This window comes from Pelecanus crispus, chromosome 1 (genome assembly GCF_030463565.1).
Source record: "Pelecanus crispus isolate bPelCri1 chromosome 1, bPelCri1.pri, whole genome shotgun sequence".
In the NCBI taxonomy this organism is placed as follows: Eukaryota; Metazoa; Chordata; class Aves; order Pelecaniformes; family Pelecanidae; genus Pelecanus; species Pelecanus crispus.
Window position 1 is genome coordinate 41,371,115 of NC_134643.1, and position 13,063 is coordinate 41,384,177.

General features: G+C 42.2%; 2 protein-coding genes across 3 annotated transcripts in view; both read right to left on the reverse strand.

The window, feature by feature from the left end:
* The window catches only part of PTPRB (protein tyrosine phosphatase receptor type B), a 61,834-nt gene extending 58,454 nt beyond the window's left edge, over positions 1–3,380 (reverse strand). For both annotated transcript variants that reach the window (XM_075718926.1, XM_075718919.1), the window contains exons 1-2: positions 3,326–3,380; positions 1,641–2,033 (exon numbers count right to left, since the gene is read on the reverse strand). In XM_075718926.1, coding sequence (XP_075575041.1) covers positions 1,641–2,033; positions 3,326–3,380 — 448 coding nt within the window. The remainder of the gene's footprint in view (positions 1–1,640; positions 2,034–3,325) is intronic.
* Positions 3,381–5,244: 1,864 nt separating this feature from the next.
* The window catches only part of PTPRR (protein tyrosine phosphatase receptor type R), a gene marked incomplete at its 5' end in the record, with an annotated part of 150,320 nt that continues 142,501 nt past the window's right edge, over positions 5,245–13,063 (reverse strand). The window contains 2 exons of the mRNA XM_075727931.1: positions 5,245–5,338; positions 11,744–11,857. Coding sequence (XP_075584046.1) covers positions 5,245–5,338; positions 11,744–11,857 — 208 coding nt within the window. The remainder of the gene's footprint in view (positions 5,339–11,743; positions 11,858–13,063) is intronic.

A 13,063-nucleotide genomic window follows, 5' to 3' on the forward strand; every position in this document is an offset into this window, starting at 1 on the left:
TTATTATAAAAATTAATGTCTTTGCACTACTTCAACTCTTTATGAGTTTCTTATATACCTGGAATTCTTAGTTAGGTATTGAGGATCATAATGTACTGTTGATTTCTCACTCAGCAGAGCTTCCCAGAGCTGTCAAAAAGGAGATAACTGACAGTGAGACTCTTAAAATGGATCTACAGGCCTGTCTATGAAGAGAATTTCAGGAAAATTAAGGTAAATTCATTAAAGGACTGAGCACGGTAAATATATGAGAAGGTGCTTTAATACCCCATGACAATTGTCTTACTCAGTACTCATTGGTCTTAAATTGCTTTTCCTCTGAGGATGATTAAGAAAAGGATGTAAGGTTACTCTGTTAGGCCACACTTCATCCAGCTATTTAAAGAAAATAACACTGCCTGCATACCTCATCTCAACTTTTCATGGTGTCTTTGAATAAGCAAGCCATACTCACCCTATACACAGGACTTCAAATGATTTTGCCTTTTTAATCTCTGAAATATATGGGAGGGCTGGAATGGCACCTTGGCCAGTTTTCCATTCCCTGATTTTGCAAGCTGTCCTTTCAGACCTCCACTCAGGTGAGAGGTCCTGCTGCTGTGAGTAGAGTCCTGCAAGTGCAAATTGCTGAAAAAAATGGTACCCTGCCTTACAACAAATAGGGGGTTAGAAAGGTGAGAAAGAACAAGGATTTGTTTTAAACATTCTGAAAACTTGGCCATATGCAAAAATATTGGGACATTTTTTAAAAAAACCTCTAAAGACAAGAATAAATTGCGTGTTCCCCAGTAAAAAGCTTAACTCCGCAGGTTGTTCTTATTTACCATGAAGAACTGCTTAACAGTGTGCAAGAAGAATGTCAACAGGATTGGCAGGAAGGATTGACAACAGGACATCAGGGCAAGTCTTATTAAGCTGTTTTCAAACCGTTCTACCTTCCCTTTTGCTATGGGTACAGAAACATACAACCACACAGGTATATCAACACATCTGTAAGTATGTGCATAGACCCATGCATCTCAAAGTGCTATTGCAAGAACTTCTGAGATTTTTGATTCGGTTCATTATTTTCAGGATTTTGAGTATCTCATATATATTGCATCTAAGGGCAAAGTGACACTGTGTAAAGACATGAATGTGTAAGCCATATGTCTGTTCTAATCATGCATTTGGGTTAATCAGAGAAATAATTGTGCACGTGTTTGAATTTCAGATGTCTTCTTGCTCTTGACATATTGAATCTGGATTTGTATGATAAAAAGAATGGGGAGGAGAAGGACTTTTATACATCCATATTTTTTAAAAGTACTGGGAATTAGTACCCACAATTCTGTTTAAAAGTGAAAAATGAAATGACACAAGAATAGTCAGCTTACACATAAGCACTTTGATCCAAAGATTGGGAGTAGAGAAAAAGAGAGACATCCCGAGAATATAAAATGGCTTAAAACCCCTACCAGTTGTGAGAAAGACAGCACTCATCTCAGCTGTTCTTTTTATGGTTCTCTAAACTCTTTTCAACTATGAAAAACGTTTTTCTGCATGAATAAGATATCATAATGTTTTACGTTTGAGTTAGCATGAAAGAGACATTTTTGTTACCAAAACTTCCAAGATACTTCTCTGAAGGAGTAGCTCACCTTGCTTTGAGCACAGATTTACATAAATCGGTTTTCCCGTCTCGCTGGCTTCTAGCTGCATCCATGTATGCAGGTATTTCTTACTCTGCTTGGCCATTACCTTCTGACCTTGCTTTGTGAGAAAGAGAGAGCTGTTGGCCACCCTCAGGAACCCATCCTCCTCGTGGCAAGTCCACCGGACTGCCTGGGGGCAATCAACAACGATGCTGCGAGATGACAGCGCAGAGCGTGTAGAGATGCTCAGGCACTGAGCAGATTTCACATGGAGGAGCCTGTCATCTGCCATCCACTGCCACTGCTGGTTGAGGCTGGTCATATTGCACTTTTCCATAATGACTCCTCTCTTTTCTGAAAGACACTGCTGTCTCTGGACATGGATAATCAGAAACCCTTCTGGAAGAGGAAAATTCCAGAAAAATACAATAGATTACACATGGTTATTTAACAAAAAGCAAATTCTTGATGATTTAAAACAAATCATGATCAGCAAATAAATCTCTGTTCCCACTTTCTGTATGTTGAACTTTTAATGAACTTTCCATGTGTTGAACCTATTTTAAAAAAATCCAGACGTACAACCCACATGATGCAAGTGCTGCTAATGTAAAGCGCGAGAATGCAAAAAGCAAACTATTGTGGCAAAGGTCACCTTGACCTTCATTATATATAAAAATGAAGAAAAAAATTAAACTGGATATAAAAGAAATCCAAGAACTATTAACTTTAAATACCAGTTCTAAATACCCCACTTCCCCTGCTTGAAAGCATACAGAGACCTACACAAGCTCTCAGTCTTTTTTCTGTTTTATGACACAGTCTTTTTACAATATAATTTACTGCCTGGAAATTGTTTTAATAAAACTCAGTGTTTCTGAAGAAAACATACAAGAGGACCTTCCCAAATCTGTGTGCCTCTCAGTGCCTGCGCCGTTACAGGAATGGAGGCTCTTTACTGATAGGAAGTACATCTATTTTACTAGATTTACTCCAACGCCTCTAGCTGTTAGTTTTGTGACCATCCTAAATCATGTTAGATTAGCTCTTTGTGCCACCACACTTAAAGTTCAACACCAAACACTCAAACAAAGAGAACTACAATGTATTCATCAAAAACCCCAAAGTTACCAACGCAGAATCCATACTTGTTACAGAACACGGAACTAGATATTTCAAATGCAGCCTCCCTGCCACATGTTGTTTAGGTTTTTCTCTTTTATAATCTCAGTTACTCAAACATTTTCAGCCTCATTAGTTACAAAGTACTAAACCCAACATGTGTGTTTATTTCCCTCGGTTGAGGTTTGTCATCCCCGTTTTACGGACCTGGGTATTTTCTAACTAAGCATCACAGAAAGCTCCTGGCTCTGGAATTTTCACAAAGTAGGAATAAAAAATAGGAATCTCCCATTCAAAAAGCATGTTCCAAAGCTCAGCTCCTGGATTGTCTAGCAGGAGATCTTCTTAAAAAGATGAAGAGGTATCTCCAGCATAGAAGGAGACAGTTTATTTTCCTTTGGAAAGAAATCTAAACAGAACCAGCTACATTGGCCCTGCCCCCCATTCCTCTTGTATGAACCCAAGCAACGAAGTGACTCGGTTTTTGTAAGTCGCCAGCGGCCCCGGAGGGTTCTGCTCGGCAGCAGAAAGAGTAATACAGCGGAGGGGAAGTGGGGAGAGACACTTACCTGAGAATGTCAGGGCAAGACAGGTAGAAATCAGGACGTGAAATAAAGAATCCATTTTCCCTCTAGCAACTCCCCATGCTTCTCTTAAAAAAACCCACCTCAGATAAGTGAAGCGAAGGCTAGGAAGGAAATGTGCCTTCACAGGGGGAAAAAGTCAGTGACGAGCACTTCCTTCTATTCAATTGTTTTGGGGAGTTTTACACCACTTTGTCCTTTCATATGATTCTTCAGAGTTTACTAGTTGCTTTATTTTGGAAAAACACAAGCAAAAGAGAGAGACGACACCCAGGAAACTAAAAGAGATGACGCTGAATAAAGAAAAGGGATTATACTTTTGTGTAATTCATTGTCTGTGAAATACTACAAGTCTGCAGGTGATCTGGATGGTGCTGAGTAAGTATATACTGTACTATCTAGCGAACAAACACACCTTTTATTTTAACTATACATAATCAAGCAAAATCTTGGTACTTCTAACTCCACAACTTCTAAAAGCCAAGTGGAGAGGGGCAGGAGAAGGGGAAGAGGAGGAGGCAAAGCTCTGAAGTCTGTACTGGGTCTTATGCAAACTTCCCCCGAGGGATCAAGTGATGCTGGTTTAGCTTTCCCATCAGGTGATCCACCTTGCTCCATGCCACTGGGAGATTGTCCGTGTCCTCTGGACTGGCTCTCCAGTGGTCTGAAGCCATGGTGGAGGCTAACCAAATTGTACTGGGCTGTCCCTGTTTATCGGGGTACAAGAGTGTGTGGTGCATTAACTACTCTAGGCAAGAATAGAGACTTCAGTAAATATTTTATATCAAGTGTAATTTATTAGCAGTATGAAGCAAAGTCAACATCACTGCATTAAAAACTCATTATACCCTGTAAACAGACCTCCCAGTGCTGTAAGTCATAATGCCAACTTTGCATTTCTCTTAAAAACAAACTCTGTCTGAATGGTAAAGGAAATGGTCATAGCAGCATTTTCTTTCTCGTATAACCTGTCATGGAACAGTTCATATCACTAAAGGCATCTGTCTCTCACTGGAAGAGACAGAGCAGATAAACAACATAAGCAAAAAATCCCGTATTAATAAAAGACAGACAAATATTTAAAATCCTTACCATTTAATATATGCTACAAAGTTTCTTTTAAAAGTGAAATGACTTACACAATTTACAAATACACTGGATTCAGGTCTGTAGCAGAAGCACGTTCTAAGACAATCAACAGTATAGGGTAAATACATACACACTGAATAACAGACATTGTGCTCTGCAACTGCTCTGTAAGACCCACAGTAAATACACATTTAATAGTTAATAGTATGAAGAACATATACTTCCATATAAAATATTAACTGCTTTTGAATATTTTCAAAAACAAGACTTTTAATTTTTTTATTATCTCTTCTTCTTTTTTTTAATCCATAATTGAACACTTGCAATTTTAGCAGCAAGAATATTATGTGGCCAAGAAACAAGCTCACCACATAATCAGTAATAGCACTTTACAGTACAGTTGACAGTCCATTCACAAGACAGTTTGCAAACGTTAAAGCATTTATACACTTGATAAACATTTCTTCTGTGGAAGTTCCAATGTCCATCTGACTGCAGCAGTAGCGCATACATACATTCCATATGGCAGATATCAGTAGTACAGAATTAAACCCACCTTTAGATATATATGAGAAATCCATGTGTAGTTTCAGTACGGTACCTTCTTTATAAATCATTTTTGGGAAGCTCACAATACATTCATATACAGTAAGGGTCCAGCAATCTCTATACTTTTGCCAAACCGTCTGCAATCCTTTCAGAAGTTGGCCTTAAAGCCGCTCTTCCCACTGCAGTAAACTCCTTGAAGAAGCTGCTGGTAGGTAATGAAACAAATTACCTCAAGAGACTGACATTCGGTTTTACCTTCCTTGCCTTCACTGGACAGCTTCTGCAGAAAGTCTGCTTTCATACAGACTCAGTGCATGGTGCACAAATTCATACTGTTCACTGGTCTGAACCATTCCACCCCTGAAAAGGAAACACATCGGAATGAAATCTTATTTCTTAAGAATGCAACAACCTCCAAGCCCTGCCAGCCCCATGACCACCAGATAATACAAGCCCTTTTCTCAATTTTTGACTTAAGAGTCTGCTTGAGTAAGTGGGAGATTTGCCTGAGCATAAGTGCTTTCTTCATAACTTATGCCATCCAGCACATGCCCAGCATGAACCACCATTCCTGATTCTGTCAGGGTAAGAACTAGAGAGGAAAACATCTGGCATCTACATTGTTAAAACCTACATTTCAAATTCAACAGATTCATAGAGAATTTCCTCAGTCTCTTGGGCAAGGAAGGCCAGATACAGAGACGCAGCATTACTATTGATGGAGCAAGGGAGTATTCAGAATCTGGCCTTTCATTTTTGTACTTTACTAAAAATGTAACCTTTGGTGACCCTGAGATCGTCTGTGCAGAGAACAGCTCTTCCTGTCCTCTTTCTAACGCCTACAATGCATCCTGTCTGAACAGCAGCCACCTAAGAAATTTTACAGCAGTGACTCATTTCGGCACCAACAATACAAAAGAGTTTAACTTGACCGTAAAAAGGACTAGTTACAGCCAGCTTGGATTAGATACCTATGTTTAATACATTCACCTGATAACAATCCCTTTTTCAGGTCTAAGTATGAGGATCAAGTCCCACATCTCCAGTGCCAATTGCAGTGTGGTAGGAAGGGTATGACGTCCTACAGAAGGCAGGTGTGATATTTAGTGAGAGTGGTGCCATTCAGCTCTGAAATTAAACTGAGCCTCTTTCTGACAGCACTAAGGTCTTCCAGGTGTCACTTCTCATGGAGTGAAGCCTCAAGTTTACTTAATTCTACTTTTATTACCTTATCTGCCAGGGTATTCAAAGCTACCTATTCTGCTTCTAGAACCAAGCCCCCAGTTCATCCTCAGCATACCCTGGAGCAGCTAGTTACCTTTGGGGGTGAAAAAGTAAATGGCCATAGTGGGAAGGAAGACATTAAGATGTGTATAGTATTTGGCTTCAGCTAGATCTCCATTGAAACAATCAAATTCATGAGGGATTTGGATCCAGAGCAACAGCAAAGCCAGGCATCTTACAGGAGAAGGTCTGACAAAGCGCCATGTGATCCCTTCAGACACCCTAGCAACAAAAGGGTCTACTGATATACAAAGGTATGTGAAAAATAGTCAAACTGCCTCAACAAGTATTGTCCTTTAGTGTTAGAGAATGTTACCTACAACCACAAGGTCCTTTTGTTTTCCGCAGTGCTACTGGATGGTTAAATGGCTGTCGCAGGAAAAACATTAAAATAATACCTACTTCTTTAAGCAAGCAACCAGCTGTCTCTGCTCCTCCAGTGAGCTCAGGCAACTGTAAAACACTTTTACTGAGCTGTATGTCTATTATGATATGTTATTCCTAGGAATTAAATCACAGGCCCTTAAATGGTCCCATCCGGTACAAAATGCAGCAGCCTCTTAGCTTTGACAACAAAGACATCCACAAATTCATAACTCTTGGCTGCCTGCTGCCTTCAGCTGCTCTCCTCTGTGCCTGTCCCCTGCTTGGAGATCCAGCAAGAGTCTAAAGGTGACGGGAGGGCTTTGCTCTGGTCCTCTGTGCTGCTTAGCCTCCTTCCTTCCTCCTCACTGCTGCGTCCTGCCCTGCCCACGCAACCCCTTCCCAGCCAGCTTCCCTCCCTGTCTCCCCCATCAATGTTCCCCCAAGATGTGCTCTAAGGGAGTGCGTTTCCCAGGTTAGATCTGCTGTGTGGAAGGGGTGGAGGAAGGGAACATACCCAGGGAGAAGGACTTGGCAGGAAGGGCAGGTTAAAACAAGTTTGGCTGCCCAAGGCTTTTTGTGGGGGTGATCCTGGCTCCTTCCTCTTTGGTGCTGCAGTAACATACAAAATCCCCAAGAAGGCATGTATAAGCCTGGCTGGGGCTGAGCCCAGCACTACTGCATTTGCCCTGTGCTAGCAAGCATAACCGAGATGTTATGGTGCTTCTAAACCCTGTATGGGCAAACAAGTGCACATCCCTGTCAGCTTAGGGGCACCTGAGTCTTATGCAGAGGTTCAGACAACCTGACCTTGTCAGTGCTATAATACACGGGATTCATAGAACCATAGCACCACAGAATTGTTTGGGTTGGAAGGGACCTTTAAATATCATCCAGTACAACCCCCCTGCCATGGGCAGGGACATCTTTCACTAGATCAGGTTGCTCAAAGCCCTGTCCAACCTGACCTTGAACACTTCCAGGGATGGGGCATCCACAGCTTCTCTGGGCAACCTGTTCCAGTGTTTCACCACCCTCATTGTAAAAAATTTCTTCTATAGCTAGTCTGAATCTACCCTCTTTCAGTTTAAAATCATTACCCCTTGTCCTATCGCAACAGGCCCTGCTAAAAAGTTTGTCCTCATCTTTCTTATAAGGTCACTTTAAGGGGGCAATAAGGTCTCCTCTTCTCCAGGTTGAACAACCCCAACTCCCTCAGCCTTTCTTCATAGGAGAGGTGTTCCATCCCTCTGATCATTTTTGTGGCCCTCCTCTGGACCCACTCCAACAGGTCCATGTCTTTCATGTGCTGGGGGCCCCAGAGCTGGACGCAGGGCTCCAGGTGAGGTCTCACCAGAGTGGAGTAGAGGGGAAGGATCATGTCCCTCGACCTGCTGGCCACGCTGCTTTTGATGCAGCCCAGGATATGGTTGGCTTTCTGAGCTGCAAGCGTACATTGTTGGCTCACGTCCAATTTTTCATCTACCAATAATCCCCAAGTCCTTCCCTTTGTTTTTGTGCAAGCCTCACATTTAATAGCAAGGAATTATCTGTGACCCTAAGACATCAGTTTGTGCAGAAAGCTGCGTGGAAGAGCGTTTCAGGAGGAAATATGCTCAAGGAGGGAGGTTTCCTCTCCCGTGTCCCTAGTGCCCAGAAGGGATGTACCCACAGCTACGGCACCTCCGGGTGTGCAGTCTTCATCCTCCACCAGCCCACACTGCCAGCTCCTCTGCGAGCTGCTGGGCTCTCTGCTTCTTTGGGACTTTCTGGGGTGGTGCTCAGAAGAAACAGCCCCTGGTATCCTGAGGTCTTGGAGACTGTGACCAGCTCTGCCTGGGCAGCCACGGGGGAAGGAAGGGTCCTTTACCCTGCCCTCTGGCTTGCTGCTAGTGCAGCTGGATGCAGTCTGCTCCAGAATTAATGTGATGCAGGGTTTGGGATTTTTTTTTTTTAACCTGAAGCGATTAGTCAAAACACTTAAACAATGAATTGACGCACACTGGAAACTCTTTTCATCCTGTCTGAGGAGCCAAGAGCAAAGTTATCAGACGTCATTCCAAGAATGTGCCTTTAAGGTTAAGAATGTGCAAAGTTTCTTGATATCACAGTAAGTCTTGAAGATGCCTCACATCAAACATTTCCTGTTTCTGTTACAAAACATAAAAAATGAACTGGAAACAAAAGTAAGCTGAGCAGACCTGTGGGTCTGTCTTTCTATGAATCCACACCAAGTGTAGCCGTATCTCCATCCTGGGTCAAGATTTTGAGTGGATGGGCCATTTCCTCATGTTAGCTCAGCACAGACGATTAATGCCAGATCTGTTCACCCCTTAACTTACACTGAACAGCTGAGAAGAAAGTGGCATCTGGACATACCTTACCTGGGAACAGCTCTCTCCTGTCTCATTCCCTGCTGGAGCTCTGTTTTAAACTCTGTTTCCAGAGGGGCTACATAGGCAATTAATTAAACTATTTTTCAGCACAACTTTTTGCCACCATCTGCAATTTGGCTAGATACTTGTTTGGTTCTCACTGAGTGTGCTGGGCTATGGGAATGTTTTGGTAAATGACTACAGCAACACTGTGAGTCCCTCAAGCGCAGCTCTTTTCTCCTACTGCTTGATTCACTTTGGTAGAAATGTGGCCATGGACCCATGTGACAAAAAGTTCACACACAAGTGGATACCACTGAGTGTGTTTTTTCCATCAGTATGTCTGCGTTTGGATGGTGCAGCTTGGAGTATGAGCAAGCCTGCCTGGGATCCTAGAAGAGATGAGGTATCAGAGATGAAATGACTCAGTGTACCTCTTTGGCAGGTTTCTGGCTCCTAGGTGGTCAGATAAAACTATCCTTTTCTGATGAACTCTCTTTTTTCTGTTTTGTGAGGGCAATCTGATGTACAAAGAATAAATCTGAGCTCAGCTGCTGGCCAGCATCATGAGGAAGACAGCCTCATCTCTGTTCCTGCTCTGCTCCTGGTTGTACCCCATTGCTAGTGTCGGCCATGTTGGTAACTGAAGTGCAACACAGCTATGGCCAGAGCCAGCTCTTGCAGCCACGTCTAGTGGGATGTTAAGTTCATTTTGCCAGCTTCATGCCACATGTAATGACCCTATGTCACACGCCACCTGCCAATAACCACCACGATAGGACTGGGTCATCAGGGGAAGCTGGTCTCATGGAGCTTTGTCCATGTAACAGTGATACTCATCCACTTAATGAACCTGTGATCTGGTTGGACTGGCAGTGCCTACTGTAGTCTTACGGGCTGCTAAGCTCTGCCTTAGCAATCCTTGCTATAAACTGACTGCCAGGTGAGTGAGATCCATTCTGCAATATGGCCAATTGGAAAAAGGAAAGAAAAAGAGGTTTTGGTTACTGAGTTTTGCCCAGAAAAATGTCTTTAAAAATTAAAACTCAGATAGACTTTTTGTCTCAGGCAATGCCTGAGAATATGAAGAGCTGAGGCACCTTAAGCAAGATCTCTGGATTCTATTTATATAATCTGAAACTCGAAAAAATACAGAAATGTGCAAATTGCAAGACTTAACAATTTTCATAACAAGCTTTGTGTCACTGAGATTGCTGTTATGAATGTTTATATTTGGGTCAGATTTTCATTCTCTTTCCAAGTTTATCTAGGATACTAATACATATAAGAAAGTTCATTAGTCAGATGCACTTGATGAAATTGTGTTGTCAGTTATAATGCTGAAAATTTGGATTATTTTTTCTGTGGCTGAAATAATGACATAAAAAATGATGTAGTTGAGACCAGAGTTTGCTTCCATTTCTTTACAGTGGAGTGTAAAAGCAATAAGAAAAAGGTTATCTTATAACAGAAATACTAAAATGGGAGAGAGCACTACAAACCTTTTTCAGTAAGATGAACAGATAATCAGAACAGAGTGTTGGAAATTTGGAGTTGATAATTTAAAACAGAGTAAGCATTTTTCCCCCAGCTCTTCCATCTTTTTTGTTGCTGAGATTTTTAGGTCAAGAACTCCCCTTGGAGAATTTTACACTCCAAGTGGCTTATGTTGCCCTGTAAGGAACACATTACAATCTCTAGTGTGATGAAGGCACATGGGAGGGGAAGGTAGAGGAGGTGATCCATAAACACGGTCAACTATATGGATTCTGGTCCTTCTGCAATTTGTGGTTCCAGCACCTTTCAGAGCTCTTCAGAACACAAAAACCCTGTATTGTCCCTTTGACCTGAGCTCTTTTTCAGCATTTTCACCCTTATGGGTTGTTTCCATTGAAACAAGAAATGTATAGCAGAAGCAGTTAATATACTTGCAAGGAGATTATATGATCTGGTACCTAGAGCAGGAGAGGAACGAGACTTCTTTATTCTTGGTGCAACCCTGGTTATTTACTTTATACAAACTCCTGTTTCTCCAAGCAGAATAAGAAAGAAAAGTACAACCAAACCAGCAGCTTCCATTGTGCACAATACCCACATCCTCCTTTCCAACACAAATCTCTCTTCAGCCATGGTTTCACAAAACAAAGCGCTCTGCAACAATGCTGGCTTACAGTGTTCCTGCTCCCAAGCTGTGAATTCAGTCAGGGAATTGATCTGACTTAAGAAAATTCTGCAACAAATGCGTTGCTATTTTCTTAAGCTGGGTAAGTTTGCCAACCCAATTCAAAAGGACCCCCAGCACAGCTGAGGGAATAGCAACAGCACCAGATTTGGCTCTCTCTGCTGCATAAAGAAACTACACACTGAGTGAGCCTGGATGTTCCTGTCAATCCAGACTCAAAGACAATCCCTTGCTTCCAGATTGCCCCATGTCTCTTCTGTCCTAGTGGAATGCCGCAGACAGCAGAAAGCTCCAGGAGGGAAAAAGCAGAGTGCCAAGTGCCCAGCAACCGCAGGATTGCCATCTCAGGAGAATTTCATTCAGTGGAGTTTCACCCAGTTTCACCCAGACAACAATATTCCTTACAAATGTTACTTTGAATATTCAGCTAATGCTGTTATAAGAGTTAGCAAAAGTGATGGCAGCCACTTCATGTAAAGCAACATTCAGCTGTGAAAAGGTTTTCAGAACCATTACTGATCATTACTGAATCATTTCAGTAATGACAGTTCTGGAACTTACCGGTCCACTCGAAGCTGACAGACAATGCTCAATGCATCTACAACTCCCTCTTCCTTCAACTGCTGACAACCAATGGCTGTGGCAATAAAACATCCAGTTCTTCCTATACCGGCACTGAAAAGAAGGCAAAATTTAATAGGGGAATGGAGTTCACAGATCAAAGGAGTTAAGCAGAAAACACTAAATAGATATGAAAACACTAGAAATGTGAAACATGGAATTGCTAGAACCCACAGTTCCTGGGTGTATGACTAGCAAGGGTAACTTCTCAGCTCACTGTCTTAGAGCGAAATGAAAGGGTGCGCTGTTCCAGCAGTCCAGTTGTTGTGGTTAATTTGTGAGGCTTACACATTTCCAGTTTGCACATAAGTGTATGGTAAGAAAAACAATCTCCATTAGCACCACGAAGTCCAAATATTCGCTGGCACTGTCCAAGCAAATGATGGAGATACGCACTGAGCTGGGGGGAAAGCCCACCTAAAGGCAAAAGGGCTTTATGTTTGCAGCCCTCAAAGTATACAGGGGTTCTGCTAACCATGCCTCTAACCATGAAGGTAAAAAGGACCTAGAACCATGCTGATGAAGTTAAACACACCTCCTGTGATTCTGAAGGAGGGAGAAGGATTTGGTGCTGTAACTCTCCAGGTTTTCTTGAAGCCTGCTTGGAAACAGCCATTTTGGCATTATTTTTACTCCCTGGGCCTCCAACACTTTTGAGAATCTCTGCCCCACTCTGTTTCTTTGTTTACGCAATGTGGAATTCAGTGCAGCTCATCCCTGTCATGCTGCATGGCAGGAAAATGGGAGGAAAATAGTGAAAACATGGAGTCAGGGGTCCAGATCTCCATGCCTGGCTTTATAGTAAATACTTAACCATTTGGTGTGTTGCTTTCTTCATTTCTCCAGTGGGTATGAATGCTACCTGCCTCATAAGAGCACTGCAAGAGTTATTTAAATGAATGCTGGGAAAAATATGTTGAGTGTCTCAGATGGAAGCTTGATATATCTGAGTGCAAAGTGTTACCAGGAGTATGTCCATTTGCTACAGCTGAAACAAATCACGATCTACTCACCACAGAATGAAAGATAGGAGTGCTTTAGAGACTCAAGAGCCCTCCCACCTGGAAGTGAAATTTCCAAGCGGACTCAGCAATATTAAACATATGAGGATGTCTAAGCCAACCGTGAGGGGATAAAGAGATGTAAAACTGGCAGCGTAAGAAAGGATCGAGTCAGATGAAGTTCTGGGTTGACAGCCTGACTCCTTGGACATCAATATCTTTGGGATAAATGCATCCAAAAGGAGAAGGACATAGTTTA